Genomic DNA, 19,401 nt, shown 5'->3' on the forward strand with positions numbered 1-19,401 from the left:
TAAAAATTGAACCAAATAAGATTAATTGGAAGGAGGAGAACCCTATGAAGCTAAACAATTCTGAAGTTTCAATTTAATTAGGCATGCCCAACCCATTTAAGGATCCTTCTAAATTCTAATTAGTAAATATTTACAATTTGGATCCTTTTGTTTAGATATGGACGGACCTACAATGGGCGCACTGGAGGCCCGTGCCTCCACTGGACCGGCCCACTATAAACAAATTAATGTTTTTTAAATTAACACTTTGAATTTCCTTCCCTAATTCCTAATTTCTCAATCTAGCTCCCGCTTGATTCAGTTGGTATGTTAGCTGCCACCAAGGAAAAGTTATTAAGTACGGACAAAAAATCGGTAATTCGGACAAATACTGAGCAATACCGAGTGTTCGGTACCGAGCACCCAAGTGACGGCGCTTTGTTATTAGTCACTAGACACGTTCGGTGTCTGGACACAATAATTACTCGACACCAAGAGGCCAACCCTCGTTGGATCTGTTCGACACATGTCCTCGCCGTCGACTCTATATGTATAAAACTTGCAATTAATCGAATTTGCAAGGTAGCACAGTAAGATTCGTTTAATATAGATGATATTTTAAAATTTAAAAAAACAAATCAAGAATATTGCAGGCTAGTCGTAGCCAATCAGTCCTTATTAATAGCAGGGCTTTATTAAGCAGTAGTTAGCAATATTTTGCACCAAAGAGACAACAACTTTTGAATTGTCACCATCATTGAGTTGTCAAAGAGTAGCAATTGCAAACCACAACTGTTATTCAGAAATCACTATTTTCAATATTTTATAGGTTTTATTTGAAACAATTTTTTGTCACTATTTTTTCTCTCCATTTTTTAAAAAAATTTTACTAAAAAAACTATTTTAAGAATCAATAAGAAAGCCGCTCAAACTAAGCCTTAATGTCTCTTTTCATTGTTATAAAAAAATTTATATTTCATAAAAATATAATTCCATGAAAGTTGCTCACAAGATAAAATCATAATAGTTTGTTACAACAAAATTAAAGAAAATATATTTTATGAATTATGGCATAAAATATATGGATGAGCAAGCTAATATAACAAACACTATAAAAAATGAGTATTTTCACATGACATGATATTAGTGATTTTAAATTTGCCGCTATAGAGATCATTCGATGGTAGTTTAAACCACCACTATTAACTTTGGGTTAAACCGCTGCTTAATGTGCAACACTTCCTCCATTTATTCTCAACAGTTGTTAAACCGCTACAAAATACATTTTCAGCAAATGGTTGATCTTGCAGCGATTTAACAGCTTATGCAAGCAAATTTATAATAGTTAAAACTATCATAAAAAAATTATTTTTGGTGTTTAGGATTTAGCTCTTTTTTTTTTTTACACTAAAAGGTGTTGTAACTAGAATTTATAATTAAAAATAAAATTAAGTCATTAATATTAATAAAAAAAGATTGATTATAAGAATAAGCATTTAAACAATGATAATATTGAAATTATCACATATTATTATTATATAATTTATAATTATCTTACATTAATGTCACACTTTCTATATTTCTTAAAATGCTAGATTTTAGTTAGTAGCGTATTATGAATTTTGACTTTAGTCCTCTAATTTGATTTTATATTTCATATGTCTTAAAATGTTAAATATTATGTTGATTTAGCCTATATATATATATTTGAATGGAGTTAATTTACTATAACAAAAACATTCTCACCTAGCTTCCAAATTCTCCTCTTATTATAAGGTTAAGTTATTCTATCCAAGCTCCATTGCTCACCAATTTGTCTATCAAACCAAGAGCTCCTTGAAATTCAAGATTTAATTGCTTGGTGATGAGATATTGAGATTTCAAACTTGAGCTCTTTAATTTAGTTGAGATCAAACCAACTAGTCGACCATAGTTTAGTTTAATAAGAAGAAGTAGACAATTGGTGAAAGATTGACTTTGAGACCTTATTAATAAGATTGAACATGAAAATAAAAGAGATAAAGAAAGTGAAAAACTCAAGAGATGTGCTATGTCATTTCTTCGAACGAGTTCTTTCATCGGGCCCATTGGATAGGAGTTATCTTTTTGTAACTGACCAATTGCTTGTTGAATACATGTGAAGATATATACGAGTATAAAATTACAAAAATAAAAAACTAAGCAAAAAAATAAAAAAATCTTAGTCATTGATTAAGGTGTGAAGAGATGTGAGATTAAGATCTATTAGTATTTTGGTCCAATTTTCATATCAGTGTACTTTCTTTAGGTATATTTTTATATTGCCTTGTGTAGCCTTTGGTTTGAATTTCCTTTTGATTCTCTATATATAGGTGTAAGAGGCTATCATAAAGCTAGGAAGGCCAAGAAATAAGATTAGTTTTTTTTTTTAATTTATTTTCATCTCATGAGATACCCTCTCTCTCTCCCTCTCATCCAAGAAAGCACGAGAAGCTCGCCTCCTCAAGAAATCCCAACAAATTGGTATTAGAGACTGGTGGAGGCAATCATGGGGAAGGAGGAGGATGGTGTTCTTGTAATCAAGAAAGGGAGAGGGGAGGTCATGGTAGTCAGGTGGATAGTGGGCTTCCTCACGCATACCAGAGCACACAGTTTGTTAATGGCTCAAAAGAGGGGGGCAAGGCCAGCAGTGCGTGGGTGTATACACATAGTGTAGAACAGAGTCGGACCGCGTTAGCTCGGGGCATGAGGGATCGATAAGTGTGAGATCAAATCGGGCCTGAGGCTGGGTGAGATATCTGAGGACTACGGGTTAGAAGGTGTGTGGGGCACAAGTGCGATCACTTGGGCATGGGAACAAAGCCGGTGCCACAGATTTATGGTCGGGCAAAGGATGTGGTTGCCAGCTTGAGGAGAATGAAGGGAGTTTTCATGACCTAGGATTCGAACTAGGTGAGAGGAACAACTGAGAGGGAGATGAGAATAAGAGAGTAAGACTAAACTGAGCACAAAGGTCTTATATCCTGGGGAAAAATCATGAAATCTAGGGGCTTCTTGTCTGTATTCACAGCTTGAGGAGAATGAAGGGGGTTTTCATGATTTGTGATTTGAACTAGGTGGGAGAAACAACTGGGAGGGAGATGACTGAGCACAAAGGTTTTGCGTCTTGGAGGAAAAAATCATGAAATCAAGGGGCTTATATTATGTATTCCCAACAATTGATATATCTTATCCATTTAATCAGAGGAGAAGATTGCAGAGGTTTTTCTTGTGAAAGAAATTGAAGGTAGGGGTTTATTTTTTTATCATATGGTGACTCTTGGTCCAATGAAGTAGTTCTTATTGGAACTGGGTGGAGCGGTTAGATGTCTGTCTAGATGCAGAAAAGTTGCATGGAGATGTAACTGTGAAGGGACCCCATAGTGTATTCAAGAAAATAAATTGTGACTACAGTAAGGGTCCAGATGGTAGGTTTGCACAGGAAAGAGCGTGCTATGATGCAAGCAGGACTAGAAGAGGCAAGCATGGATAGGCCTGATGCGGGAGCACGTGAGATGGCCCAGGGTTGCGAGAGGTAAGCCGAACGGGAGAAGGCCGCATAAGGGAGAAGATCATGTGAGAGTTTGGGCCAAGCGCATGAGATATGCAGGATCAAAAGTTGAGCTAGGATGTCGAACCAAATATGGTTTTAAGCAAACTGGTGGAGTAGTAGCAAGGGTTTTTTTTTCTTAGTTTAGTATAATTGAACCAAGGTGGAAATTGTTAGTATTTTGGTTCATTTTTTTTTCTTTTTTAGTTATAGGTATACTTTCTTTAGGCATTTCTGTTTGTTGGTTTGTCTATAAATAAGGTATAAGAGGATGTAATTGTGATACTCCAAGCCAAGAAATAAGATTAGTTATCTGGATTTTCATCTCCTGAGATACCCTCGCTCCCCCTCCCTCTCCACTCTCATTCAAAAAAGAAGAAGAAGCTCCCCTCCTTAAGGAACTTTTATTTGGTTCGGTGAATGTACGCTCCTCTACGTTCGGCCACCAATGTTTTAGCGCCACGTATCATGAAGAAAAGTCGCCGACCCGACCCGCTGTATTTCGGGTTCTCGCACGTGCGTTTTTTTAAATCCTTGACGAGCCGAACAACATCCCATCACCTTTTGGATATATTTCAAATACCTAGCAATACCGAGTTGTACCTAGTTTTTTCTAGCAATACCGAGCAAATCCCTAGCAATACCAAGCAAATCTTGAGCAAATACTGAGTTGTACTGAGTTTTTTCTAGCAATACCGAGCAAATACCTAGCAATACCTAGCAAATCCCTAGCAATACCGAGCAAATCCTGAGCAAATACTAAGTTGTACCGAGTTGTACCAAGTTGTTAAAAAACTCGGTACAACTCGGTATTTGCACGGTATTGGTCTTCACAGAGCGATATTTCTCATTTTTGCAAAGCAATACCTAGCAAATACCGAGCAAATACCGAGCAATACCGAGAAAATCGCGAACATAGCATTCCCGGGTTTCGCTCCGGGTCAAGTCGACGGGCCGCGCGGTTAAAGAGTAAGAGCACGTGACGACATGTTATTGGCGGCCGAATGTAGCTCTACGTCCGGTCAGAGGACGTAATAATTGTTCCTCCTTAAGAATCCAAAAATCTCAAGAAAATCAAAAGTTAAAACAATTTTGCTGAGAAAAGCATGGCCGTCTAAAGCATCATTTGGAACGACTTTCTTGCTGCTTCTTAAAGCAGCTTTTTAGTACAAAATTTAAAATTTTTATACTAGAAAGTTGTTTTAAGAAACAATAAAAAAATCGTCTCAAATGAAGCATAAGAGACTTTCTTCAACGATTTTTTTTATTTGCAAAGAAAGCTTTGTTGTGGACTTTTTTAATGGATTTGAAAGTTCTAACATTAGATAAGATTAAAGGGGTATATATTTTAAAACCGGTTATTATAACTCCTTTCTTTCTACCAGCTAAGGCAAGCAATGAGGCAACACAAAATTCCGTGAATTCTCTATCGGCTAGAATTAATACATTTAGCGGCACGCAGCTCACTTTGGTCTGCTGGTTGGGAGCTTTGGTTCTCAATCAAAAGGTTTTGGATTCAAGTCTCGTGTATGCATTGTGTGTGTGAATTTGTCTTAATTGACCTAAATATTTCAAAAAAAAAAAAAAAAAAAACATTTAGCTACTATAAAATCGCAAAGTTAATAAGGCCTGCAAAAGATGTTCGTTGAGGCCCATTAAATCTTCGTGGAGATCATGTGGAGGAATAGCAAGTGTTTTTTCTGCTTCTTCTTAGTTTTATAAAATTGAGGCCCATTTCTATTTTGTTCCTTGAGGTCCATTATCTAACAATTTTTTGCTTATGTTCTTCACTCCTAATCATAAGTATAATTGAATTCACCATGAATAATTTAATCATATTTTATTGGATAAAAACTACATGCATCTTGGTTCTCTATAGCTAAAGTTCTTTGAGCTATTGAACTCTTAGTTGTAAGAAAAAAGAATTATGCATAATTTAAATGTAAACTTATAAATCTTAAGAGTGAACATAACATATCAAAAAATAACAACAAAAAAGTTCAATTACAAAAAAAAAAAAAAAAAAAATCCTCATGATTTACACGATTATGTTGAGAAATTTATATATATGAGTTCATTACATATATACATATAAATAAAGTATAATACATTAGTAGTTGGTTAAAAATAAGCCAATTAAAATGTGTGATTTACTTAAGAATTAAATTATTATTTGGCTTATGTGGTATCTCAATTAAATTTGTATGAAATTAAATCTCTCTGTTGCTATATTACTAACAAGCTGCGAAAGGTTGATAATGTGATTTATATCCAAGGTATGGTAACATGGTAGAATGCTAAATAAGTAATTAATATATATCCTTTGAAGGGTGATTTGATTTGCTGAGAAAAGAACGTATAGTAAAATGAATGTATCGTAAAAAGAATATAGTATTTTTAAGATATTTGAAGTAATTTGAAAGAATGTAAAAGAAATTTAATGTCAAATGATTGTAGTGATCGGCATGCGGATGCGGCATCTTGCCTGAGGCAGGCAGTGGTGGGGAACGATCGGTTATGATTGTGGCTGTGGCGGGTGGAAGACTAGCTAATGATGACGGTGGCCAATAAGAGGTCGTTGGCAATGGTGAGTGGTGGGTGACAGTGGTTAGTTGCAGGCGGCGACAATGAAGCTACCTTGTGGTGAAAAAATGAATTCAACAAAATTAGACAAATTTATAATACATCAAAAATAAACTAAGGACTTGAAAAAGAAAAACACACTGAAAATTTACATTGCATTTCTTTTCTTTTTTTAAACAAATCAAACACCCTTCTCCTTTATTTGGAATACTTTACCTTATTTTTTTTTGCAACCAAAAAGCCGCAAAGTGAAAGGACAATATTTCTAAAAATATAATTTTATTTTATTAATTAACTAAAGCTCGTACTACGCCATTCAATGATATAAAATTTCAAAAATTTTGAAAGTTATGTGAGAAATTAGCAAACTTCCATTGTGAAATACGTGCAAAATATATGTTATTTAAAGTGCATCTTAAATGCTGCACTTAACATATTTATTTGTCTATGATGTTGAATATGTAATAATTAAATTTTGAATAATTGTTCTAATTTAAGAATTTATACAATTGAACCATCTTATCATATTTATTTCCTTATATAAATTTTAATTATATTTATTAAAGTTTAATTAATCTAATAAATCATATCAATTAATAATTTATGAAGCTAATTAACTAATATTGAATTGGATATTCATATTTATAATCAATAATTGGTGAGTTTAATATCCAAATTAATAATTATTTGATTGTTGATTTATAAATAGTATAAATTTATTTAAATTAATGTGTTTAATTGATAATAATTATACAAATAAATTTAAAATTTTGATTAAAATATATCATTTAATTAATGTCAAGTAATAAATAGCTTTAAAATCTGAAACCCTCGTCTATCTTGCAAATCCCCGCCCCATAATTGTCTAAACCTTCGACGCGCACAGGAGCGAGGAAGTCGCGACGGGAGCTCGCCGGAGAAGGCATCGACGGGAACAACTGCGTGCGAAGAAGAAGAGTTCGTGAAGGTTGACTGTTAAAGTTATAGCCACCCAGCGGGATTTACTAAATCCGGGATTCAAGGCAAAACGGAGGAGAAACGGGATTCAAGATTCTATTAAATCCGACTACCAAACAGCCCATTAGTTTTCAGAGAGAGGAGATTTTCCGATGAGTCAAGCTGCCGAAAAACCAGTCATGGGGAAACCTGATGCTCCTCCATCCAGATGCCCTCACTGCGCTGGACCTCTCTCCAAGGACTTGGTAGGCATAGCATCTCTATCACTCTATGTTCATTCGCTCGTCTCTCAAGGCTTTTGCTGTGATAGTTTACTCATGTTTCTTTGAATTTTTAAAGGAAGCGAGTAGTTGGACCGTCGGACCACTAGTCCGAGATAGCTTCTCCATGGTCAGATTCTTATTCATTTCACCCTGTAGCTTTGCCTAGTTTTGCATTTTCATTCACCAAGGAAATCCTTCGTTGTTGATCTCCAATTGATCCCTCACGTTTATAACCTAAAATAATTTTTCTGGTGCTATTGGAATTTTATTCAGAAATTATTGGCTTTTTTCTCCTTTATTGAATATATTATGTTCTTTTGATGACGGGCAGATTGGCAGTGCCGTGGGAGGTACCGCAAGTGCTTTTTATGGATTTAACCATGGTAAGTTTGTAGATTTATCAAATTTTCCTTGTTATGTTGGCTTTGTCTTGAATTGATATATTTTTTTTTCTATAAATCCGAAGTGTAATTGATCTCATTAATAAAAGATCAGAACATGTTGCTTATTGGATTTCAACTTCATCCATTATGAAAAATCATAATTTCCTCATTAACGGACCGTCAAAACCTAATGTTGCTTATTTGATTTCCATATTTTATTTCATGTAAATTCTTGCTTGCTTATATTTGTCGATGATATTTTCACCATTTTTTTATATGAAAGATTTTTTAGTGAACTGTGTTGTTGAAAAAACTCTTTACATTTGGACTTTTTGTGCTTTGGAATAGCAAATATTCTGCAATGCTTTAAAGATAGGGGCTTGAAACTTAATTAGTTTGAAGCTCACACCTTTGGCTTTGATGGTCACCCTTCTCACTTCAGTTTGAAGCGTCAAAAACTCAATATTTTTTGTGCATAAGTATAATGATCGTAATACGTTTCTAGAATCTTTCACCCAATGCTGAATAAAAATACCACTTTCTAATGATAAAGTTTTTTTCTAAATGTTGGAAGATTCGAGTAAGGAAAGAGGAGTCCAAATAGTAGGATAGAAGATTTTAAGTGCAATGACAGGTAGAAGTTGAAAATATTTCTCCTTAAAGAAGCAGCAAGAGGTGAAATTAGGGAAGATAAAGAATAATAAGAAGTAGCAGGGTAGATATTCTAAGCAGGACGACAACCAAAATTCGAAATTTTGACTATGATATCTGTTATTATATAGTCATATACAATGACGGGAAAACCGTGATATGAAGGTAGGGAGGAGCGTCATAATTAGAAATCAACATAATAAAGGCTTGATTGGTTGGAGCAACTATCAAAAAGATGGAAAGTTTGTTCTGATTTGATCAAATTGTATAACCATCAAGATTAAGCTGCTTGCAAATGAATAAAAGATGATTTGAAGATTAAAATAATAAAGATCATTATAAACTGCCACAAAATTTCAAAGAAGATTGCTCCTTCAAGTAAATTGTTCAGGTACAACAGTCCTACAATAGGGATATTAAATAGGGATATTAAAAACAAAGTAGATGATAATCAATATATTTACATTAAGAAAATTAAAGAGTAGCAAGACAAGAAAAAAATGGAGTAGAGAGGAGACCCATTGTAATATATATAAATGTCACAATTATAGAAATACATTTAATTTAGGCTTTTTTTCTATGCTCAAATGATAGAAAGAACAAGAAAATGTAATAAAGAATTTTAACTTAAAAACATGTTTCTGTACAACTCACAATATGATGAATGTCGTACCAATCCAATTACTTAGTGTCAACATTCTTTTTTACACAAAATCCAACAACAAATAATTCATGAATAAACTTTCAAGAATGACTCGATGTAAAATTTAATGAATGTTGGAGGCTAAAGTGAGATATGTAACAAAATCAAATGATAAAGAAAGTTGGAGGATGCGTATCCAGTGATTTGTGTTTTGTTCACACCTTCACCTAGTGAGAAAGTTCACATCTCTGATCATTGTCTCTTAAAAAGCTCCATATCAACATCATATATAAATAAACAATAAAAAATAATGTGAATGGTAAATAATTGATTAAACAATAGCTATCCAATTCAAATTGCATATAATCACTTATCAATTCAAATTTGTCTGACCTTCTTTAGTCGACTACAAACTTGCTTACTATTACTAGAAATATCTGCAAGAAATTACTAAAACTTTACACATATACATGTAAAAATAAGAACTTTAAAAAATATTTAACATATGTCACATTCATTTTCAATACATTATAACAAATAATGCATAATTAAGCTTAATTAAGAAGATGTCAAAATGTCCTAACGGTAGACAACAAATAATCCTATTAGGCAAAAATGTACATTTTCAAAAAATTATCAAATTACCATGGAATATGTAAAACGATGTTTTAAGGCTTTTATTGTATTACACCACTATTTTTAGAGGTCAAAATAAATTTCTAGATAGATAAAAATCGTTGTATTTTCAAAATCACCAAGTAAAAAATATCAAATAAATACTTAAAATGTTCATAATCTCGATCTTTATAACGTACAAAAATTTACGCAGTGAAAGTTTTGTCAATACAAAGTTATTCATGTTTTTTGGTGACGGAAACACAAATTTGATCAGAAAAATATCAAAAAACCGACAGGGGCAAATTCCTGAAGGATTTTCACCGGTGCCCAAAAATTACAAAAAATTCTTGTAAGTAAAGTATTACAATCAAAATATTATGGCGAAGATGGGTTGTGATTTAGAGTTATAAGTATTTCAGAAAAAAATTAACAAAGTCAAAATACAGGTTACTACAACACATTCGACAATTGAACACAAAGAAAGTTATTGAAGTTTGAGTATTATGTTTAATGTTGAAACAAAAATTCATAAATACAAAGAAAATACTCGTAAGCAAGATGAATATGGATTCATTTGAGGCAGATGCAAGTGTTTGTAAAATTAATTGTATGACTATCAAGAGCAAACAATTTCTATTAAATTTGTTGTGGGGGGTTTTTTTTTTTAGAAAAAATCAGACATATTTCTTGTAGCTATGACACATTAATATATTTGGTTATAAAAAAAGTACTTCTCACTATTAAATTCCTAAAAAAATAACTAGAAAGGGACTGTCAAATAGGATTATATTTATTGTTTGGAAAGCAAAGCAATGAGAAAACTGTCTTAAATAAATCCTATATCAACTTTGCTTTTATGATCCTGGATAAAAACCGAAGCAAAAAAAAAAAAAAAGTGTGGATGACAACATAGAAAACTAATGCTAAAGAACTCTTAACAATTCTAAAAAGACAATCCTATCAACTGCAAAATTAGTATGAATATAATACCCTATTTTCAAACTGATAAATTGTTTCGTTCTTGGAATATCTTAAAAAATCATCTCTAAAATTGGTACAAGCATCTTAGTTCAAAAATATTATCCAACCTTAGAAGCATTTGGAACTCTTTCTTGATAGTTAAGATTAGTAAATGTGCTATTATTATCAATTATTGATTGGAAAGGAGGCCCAAATAGATTCAAATAATCAAGATAATGCTAATGATGATCACGAAGGTGATGATAAGTGACTCAAATTTGAGTTAGCCATGAAATTAAATTTCCTTTGTATTATATAGAACTAATTAGGGAATAGAGGAAGAGGAAAAATTGATAGAAAATGGTTTTTAACGCTTGTAGAACTTTCCCCATTCAATCTACAACAAAAACTATGATCCCTACTAATAATTGAAATAAAAAATACATCTGGGAGATGAGATAAGTTGCTTACTAATTTATGTTGTCCACACCAAAAAAGAGTTTAAAAAACCCCCATTGACGCAATCGAACATAACTGGGAGTATAAATTCGCTTAAACAAATTAAAGTGAATAAGTACAATGGAGGAAATTTATAGTTGAAATTACATGTAGAGTAGAAAAGGGAGAATAAGGAATAATGTATAGAAATACAAGCCATAATTGCCTTATATTGCCTCCATACCAAGAAAGCATGCTCCCCTTTCAGTTGAAAAAGGAGAATAAAGAATAGAGAACAAATTTAGGGGGAAGACATTCAAATCATTCTTTCCTTATGTTGTTCAATGTCATGAAAGCCCGCTCCCCTCTCAATCACTAGTCCTCGTAGATTTTCTATTGTGCACAATGAACATAAACAAGACTTGTCCCCTACTGTTCCGTTTGGCAATCCATTACACCTCATCTTCTTTGGTGTAAGATCATGTTGAAGTGCAAGTTGAGCGTTTTTGCCACTCCTGGCCTGTTGAGCTTGTCTTTGCCGATGCCTACGTCCTCACCATGCCAGTTCTTCATCTCTTCCTTGCTTGCTCATGCTCTCCTTCATCCTATCGTATCTCACTTACAACCTTGCTCTTTCCTTTCTCTTGCTTCCTCTTTGGATCTCACTCAGTCCTTGCACCCTTTCCATTGTTAGGTGTTTGCATTATTATTATTATTATTATTTCTGGAGGCCACTATAGGAGCATCAATGCAACGTGAGACATGGCAAATTTGAGATCTTAAAATTTTCATATTCCACATCTCCAACTTTATAGTTAAGCCAAAGATTTGTAAATCAACCCTATTTATTTGATCTAAGTAAAAGGCTTCCGTAAAATATTTTAGATTATTTGATTTCTTAGGCGGTCATTTAATTGCCAAGTGTGACTTAAGCATCTGGGAGTCCTGACCAATTAAAGCTACTTGACTGCATGGACAGCTTTGAGTTTCTTCAAGTCCTCACAGGTGGGATGGTTCACTGCATCTTGACATTACCTGTATTTTGGGATGTTGTTTCCATTATCTTAAAATTTCATGAATTTAAGAGCACATATGCGTTTTATTTAATATTTAAAGTTTTAATGAAGATCTATTGCTTCAAGCTTTCAAATTTAATGTCTCAAAGTATCTCTGGCTGATCGACTTGAATATATTTATTGGCTTTTTGAGGATTCTATATATATTTTTTGTTTCAATCATACTACGGTGAATAATATGTTATCCACATGCTAATGGCACTACTTTCAACGCAGTTATGCCTGTGGTCAGCAGATGGGTGAAGGGTCCCATGTGGATACAATTTCTTGTTGGGGTGAGTATTTCAATTTCTAATGTGTCCCTTTTGTTCCATCTTGTTATTGTATTGTTGTATCTTATTAATTTTTACCATCAACTTTATATTCTACTTCTAGTTTTATCTTACCATAGCAGGTTGTCTAATTAGAAGCATCATAGTTTTTCTTCTAATGCCGGCCTTTCAGTTTAATCAGAAAAGTCTATGCATTGGTTTCCATTGTCTTTTGTATTGAGTTGATGCGCCGGGGTCAATCTTTATATTATTTCCTAGATTATCTTGAACTCATTGTTATACTGGGCGAGTATCACTTTTAAACTTTTTGTTCTTCAAATATCCTGATATTGGCCAGTTATGCATATAAGAGTTCTTGCGTGTTTTTTTTTTTTTTAAGATTCTTTTTGCGTGCTTAGTAACATACCTTTTGATTGTCTTTCTACTTTTTTTATATAAACAATCGTGATATATGAAACAAAATTATCATATTCTCACATTAAAACACTGGTTGCTTCCTCACTTAGTCCTTATGCTTATCAAGTCATTGAGAAAATTTACGTGCAAATTGGTGAATTTCTAAACTTGTTTTTCCATATAAAAAATATTAATTTTCGAAAAGTTAAGCTTTAAAACAAGAACCACACGTAGCCTAAATAATCATTCATGGTTAATAATGTAATTTTTTATTGCTTTTCTCATCTGAATAGTCTTGCTGGTTTTGAACTGTAAATTTGCAATGTTATCACCTTCTACCTTTTTCATACCTCAATTACATTTATCTTGCACCTTCATGGCTTTGGGATTGACCCAAGTTTAACAAAAGCATACCTTTTTTAGAGGTATAAGCTCTGCTATCGAAATTATTTAGTATTGCCATATTTTAGTCGGTGAAAATATCCTTAATGAATGAAATAGTGACCCTTCTACTCTGATATTTTAGCTAAAAACTGTATTAGGTAATCTTTATTCATTTCATAATGTTAAGTAATGATAGATAGCAATATCTACGAAGCTATATATGGTTGTTTAGCTGGAATTTTTTTTTAAATGCTGTTGTATTAGTTATGAGTTATGACTTATTATAATGACTGTTTAAACAGTTAAAAAAAAACTAATCCTGAATGCCCTTTGGACTTGTACTGTTGGAGTGTATCTTAAAATCTTCCTATATTTTATGAACATGAGGAGTTTTTTTGAGGACTTAACGGATTCATTGTGAATGCAATTTTATCTGTTTAATGATGAATGCTTTGTTTTAAAAAACAAAACTTCATTACAATAGTATACTTAAGAATCTCTTTGTCTTCTTTGTTCTTTATTCCATTTTGAAGTCATTTCCTTTCTAAACTATTTTTGTTTGTTTTTGTTTTTGTTTTACCGTAGGAGAGCATCTGTTGCTTGACTGGCTTCTTTACTTATCTCCAACTTGATTTTTCTTCTTTTGTAAAGCTTTTATCTGATGAATATTCATGATTTATCTTAGACTAGGACTCTCAATTTAAGCATAGTTTTTGTTTTTTTGAGGCAACAACGTGAATTTGTTCACAAAATAAAAAGCTATGATGCACAGACACGGACACGATGACATAGATACGGCATAACACGGATACGGGATATGTAAATTATTAAAAATATATGACTCGGACACGGTTTGGACATATTATTATAATTTTTATATTTTAAAAATAGTGTATACAAATTGAATAAGTATAATATTAAACATAATTTAGAAATAATAAATCATTTAACTAGAATTTGTGCTCAAAATGATTAATATTAGGACGTCGAGAATCGGACATTAATGTTGTGTATCAGACATAGAGAGAGGAGATGACAATGCTATCGAGAGTCAGACACTTATGTTGTGCAGCAAGTATTGGGCGTCGATGTCGAGATGACATTTGTCGTCGATGTTGAGAGGGAGTTGGTCGTCGATGTTTAGATGACGTCGGACAAAGATGAGCTGTCAAGTTGTGGATGTAGTAATTGCTAGCATCAAGCATCAATGTCAAAATAGTGTCAAACTTTGATGTCGAGATGGCTTTAAAATGTCGATGTTGTAACGACGTCAAATACTCAAATGTCGATGTTAAGATGAGATCGGACATTATTGTGAAACCAAAGGCGCGACCCGCCAAAGAGAAATTAAAATGAGAATATTTGATCAATGAGATATTGAATGTGGGCGATTGATTTGATGTTGTGGAGAGGAAATAAAAAAATTAATTTTTATATTTTAAATAAAAATTAAATTCAAAAAATTATATTAAAATTTTTTATCAAAAATATTTAAGTCACGCATGTCCAATTTGTATTATTTTTTTAAATAGATATTTTCGGCTTATCCTACACATGTCATAGGTGTGTCAGACGCGTGCCATGTCAGATATGTGTCAAACACTACACGCCATGAGATCGGACATTATTGTGGAACCAAAGGCGCGACCCGCCAAAGAGAAATTAAAATGAAAATATTTGATGAATGAGATATTGAATGCGGGCGATTGATTTGATGTTGTAGAGAGGAAATAAAAAATTTAATTTTTATATTTTAAATAAAAAAAATTAAATACAAAAAATCACATTAAAAAAATTATAAAATATTTAAGTCACGCATGTCCAATTTGTATTATTTTTTTAAATAGATATCTTCGGCTTATCCTACACGTGTCGTAGGTGTGTCAGACGCGTGTCATGTCAGATATGTGTCAAATACTGCACGTCTCTTTGAGAAGTGTTGGTGCATCATAGATAAAAAGTGAAAGAATTTTCTTATACACAATTTATCATGATTTTATGAATTGGTAGGTGATCATGGATAATCAACAATTAGACTGGCTCTAGTGTAGAAAATTTGCCTCTATTTTAAGGTGGTTTAGTACCAAAATACTGTCTAGTGCAGGCATACTTAGTGGAGATCATCATGTTTATGTTGATAAGTTTGACGTTATGATTAAGAATTTCGTTATTATTATTTTTTTTCAGCACACCCTTTGGAAGATAGTAATTTTTTGTTTTATCTTGTGGTTTTGCAAGTATATGTTTCCTTTAGGGAAATTCTATTTGCGTGGAACTATGCTTCTCCAGTTCTCCTGTGTTGTAATTCACGTACAATACCAAGTGCATTTTTTAAAGTGAAAGGAAAAATGTTGTAATAAATTCTGGTGTAGACATATATCCCACATTTCTACTTTCAAGTAGGTGCGGTGAATTAGATAGTTTAAAGTTGTCTATATTTAAAAGTAATTTGAGAATAAAAGGTAATATGGGAATGATAAATAAACTCTATGTTATGTGTTGTATATGGTGAATTCCTGACAATAAAGGCCTAATGTGTCTTATAACTTAAATTTGTGTTACTTTGTTCAGGCTCCACCTGTGATAGTATTCTCCTCTGCCTGTGCTGGACTTGCAGGTATGTAATCGCCTTGTTTTAATTTGTTAGTACTCTTTGCAGTTTGCAACCTTTGGGCTTTGGACAATTTTTTCTGATTTTCTGATTCCCATAAACAAATTTTGCTTTTTTAATAGAACATTGAATAGCAAAGCATGTCATGGTTTCTCAAAGCATTCTTCTTATGATTACTACACGTTTCCTTGTCGTCTAGGATATTTTGGGATCTTTTTTTAACATTTACTAGCCTGTATTTTGACACTCATGAAATCATGTTTTATTTTGTTATGGCATCTGTACTGGCTTGTATGTTTGGTTTCCCAAATCAAATGGTTTTTTTTTTTTCGGCATTCAGTAAAGTTAAACGCTTCATTTACATTAGCTTCAATTCAATTTTGACCTATGTTGCACCGATACAAATACGGCGACATGGATACGACACGATACAGATACGGGACACGTCAATTCTTAAAAATATAGGATACGGTACGACGCGGATACGACATTATAATTTATAAATTATACATAAAAATTAAGAAAACAATCAAAGCATAATATTTAAAATAACAAAAAAAAAGAATGCAATATCATTTGTAGCCTTGTAGCTTATAATATCAAGATAAAAGTAAACATTAAATATTTAAATATCTAGTATAACAACCAAAACATAAGCATAAATTGTCTAGCACATGAAATTTAAACTATTCAATAGAAGGAATGATAGAATTAGTTTCTTTTAGTGAAATTAATACGACTCCTCTTTTTTTGTTTTTTTTTTTCACTTTTTCAACAGACAAGCGTGTTGGATATGCGTATCCTTTTGAAATTAAACAATTTTTTAATTGGATACGGTTAAGCCGTATTCAACACGTATCGGTGCTGTATCGGATGCGTATCCATGTCCGACACGTATTCGATACAACATGCCTTCATAAATAGGTGTATCGGTGCAACATAGATTTTGACTCTTTTTAGCTTAATGACCTGGTCGTGTTTTTTTTAGGATTCCTGGATAAACTATTTGAAATCATATGTATTCGCTAAAATTCTCTCATAATACTGAACGCTATTCACTAAAATTCTCTCATGATATTCATGGTATTCATACTGTGCTCAACTTCATTAATACTTTTGCTTCATTACAGTTCAAAGATCTATTTGAAGTCTACACTTTGAGATCTGATTCATTTATTGATGATACTCATATTTGACATGAATTTAATATTTTCAATATTTGGCAATCCAAACCTCTACATTTTCATGTGTTATCCATCACAGCCTCCTCTAGAAAGCCCGTTTCTTTATTATTCCATTTTTTTTCTCAAAGCAATGTTCTAATCATTATCTTGACCATCATCATTTGCTTTACCTGACTATTTGGGGAATGAATCATTATTCTATATTTGATTGTTATAAATTTTAGGGAGGATGACCCAAAGGAGGCTTGAAGTTGGGCAAGATGTACTTGTCCTCATATTTATTTTAAAGGCGAAAGTTTAAGATTACACCAATATATTTATCAATTATCAAATTTTGAGTTTTAAATCCAAGATTTTCATGTTTTTAACAATCTTTCTATCATGCAAGTGCTCTCCACATTGGCCATTAGAGAATTCAGAAGCTGTCCCTATTGTCTGAATTCATCAATGCATATGCAGGTGGTGCTGTACCAGCTCTGGCGCAGTTGGTTTCTTCATCATGTCATTCATCAATGTCCTCTTCCAGATTTTCTCGTAGTACATCTTCCCAGGATGACAATATGCAAAAATCCAGAAGTTCTTCTACTCTCTAATTTTATTCATCATTTCCTTCATTTGAGAGGTGAAACAGATCACGATCACTATGATTCCTTCTGTTTTCCCTTGAAACCTCTCAGTACTCGTAATATCTTTTGGTTGCATAGTATTATCTGGTTATAATGTTTGCAATGTTATTATTATTTTTTGTTTTCTTATTTGTCTTCACCCTTTCCTTCTTTGTGTCTTTGTAAATGAACTTCTCTCAGTCAAATACAAATGGTATTATGATACTGAATCTTCCACATGGATCTCTATATTAGCTTAGTTCAAAGTTATGGCATTTGTGTTTCAGTATAAGCTTATTGGCTTTAGCTTGTTGCCTAACCTAATGTTTGGATTTGTGTTCAGTAAAGCTTTGAACCCAACAATGCTTCGACTGTCTAAATGATATAATTATTTGTGTTCAGCAAGGCTTCTGGATTTCTGTGTCCAGTCTGGTGATTTAAGCTTCGTTTGGGACAGCTTTTTTATTGCTTTTTAAAACAGTTATTTAGTTAAAAATTTTAATTTTTTGTTCAAAAAGTTGCTTTAAGCAGTAAAAAAGCTGTCCCGTGAGAGAGCTTTCTTATTATTTTTCAAAACTTTTTTAAGTAAAAAAGTTTCTTGAACTAAAAATTTTACACTGGAAAGTTATTTTAAAAAATAATTACAAAATTGTCTTAAATAAAGCTTTGATTATTTGTGTTCAGAAGGGCACATCTGATTTTTGTTTAAATCATTTAGACATTCGAAATAATTAAAATCCTATAATTAAATCATTTAAACATGATGTTTTGATAGGATTTTAATTATTTCGACTGTAAATGATTTAAACAATTTTGATAATTTATCGAATTTGGACAAACAGGAACTTTGAGATTCATTGAAACTAATTGATATATTTATTTTCTCCGAATGCTAAATCGCCCAAACTTTGAATCTTATACCATTTGGATTTAGTTCAATATTGAAGTAAATAGCAAGCCACATGGCAAAAAATTGAATCCCAATTAATGGGCTTTTTATTACGTCCTTTGAGGACCGGATGTACTGGACGTAGCTCTATATTCGGTCAAAGGATTGTTACTGGATTTTTGCTCGGTATTTGGTTGGTATTGCTAGGTATTGTTTGGTAATAACGAGGAATACCGCTCTGTGAAGACTAATACCGAGCAATACCGAGTAATCTCAAAAAATACCGAGTTTTGGGATTGCTCGGTATTGCTTGGTATTACTCGGTATTTTGTCTTCATATAATGATATTTCTTGTTATTGTTGGTATTGCTCGATATTTGCTTGGTATTTCTCGTTTTGTGCTTGCGATCTTAGTGCCGGCCGAACGTAGCTATACGTACGTTCACCGGACATAATAAAAGTTCCAATTAATGTGGATGATAGATTTGTTGAGATAGCAAAATTATTGAAATAATAATGTTAATAACAAATAACGAATAGAGTTTCTTTTTGACAATTATGCAAAGCAATGTTATATAGACTGTTAAATGATGATTGAGATCTTTTGGTTTTTTTAGAACTAAATTTCTTGATATTTAGATATCATTTAAATGCAATTATACCCCTTAAAAAAAGAAGAATTAGGTGGGAACCCTTAAGCGAACAAAATTAGGATAATAAAAGATTTTTGAATAAGAAAATATTTCACACCTTCATATTAACTAAGAAAGCATATGAATCCCAACATAAAAGAAAAGCTATAAGAGATTGAAAAATATACATTATAAATTAAAATATCAATATTGAGAAAGCTCGTACAGGAGGTATTGTTCAAGCAATCATCAACGTATGATCCACTCTAAAAATTAAAAAAAAAAAAAAAAAAAAATTTTTCTGTCATG

The 19,401-nt window shown here is 32.4% G+C and overlaps 1 protein-coding gene across 1 annotated transcript; it reads left to right on the plus strand.

Annotated features, from left to right (window-relative positions):
* Positions 1 to 6,965: 6,965 nt before the first annotated feature.
* On the plus strand, positions 6,966 to 17,804 carry LOC110108644. Its single transcript, XM_020839368.2, has 6 exons — positions 6,966 to 7,332; positions 7,427 to 7,477; positions 7,682 to 7,733; positions 12,336 to 12,394; positions 15,743 to 15,788; positions 17,426 to 17,804. Exons 1-6 carry the CDS (start codon positions 7,240 to 7,242, stop codon positions 17,557 to 17,559), a joined length of 435 nt encoding a protein of 144 aa, XP_020695027.1. The 5' UTR covers positions 6,966 to 7,239; the 3' UTR covers positions 17,560 to 17,804.
* The last annotated feature ends 1,597 nt before the right edge of the window (positions 17,805 to 19,401 follow it).

Source organism: Dendrobium catenatum, unplaced genomic scaffold (assembly GCF_001605985.2).
Source record: "Dendrobium catenatum unplaced genomic scaffold, ASM160598v2 fragScaff_scaffold_54, whole genome shotgun sequence".
NCBI lineage: Eukaryota > Viridiplantae > Streptophyta > Magnoliopsida > Asparagales > Orchidaceae > Dendrobium > Dendrobium catenatum.

What these genes read in the sequence shown, in the direction of transcription:
- LOC110108644 (XM_020839368.2), top strand. Translation starts at nt 7,240, where the DNA reads ATGAGTCAAGCTGCCGAAAAACCAGTCATGGGGAAACCTGATGCTCCT. An exon ending in TCCGAGATAGCTTCTCCATG is followed by an intron (nt 7,478 to 7,681) that starts GTCAGATTCTTA and finishes GATGACGGGCAG; the next exon opens with ATTGGCAGTGCCGTGGGAGG. An exon ending in TTTTTATGGATTTAACCATG is followed by an intron (nt 7,734 to 12,335) that starts GTAAGTTTGTAG and finishes CTTTCAACGCAG; the next exon opens with TTATGCCTGTGGTCAGCAGA.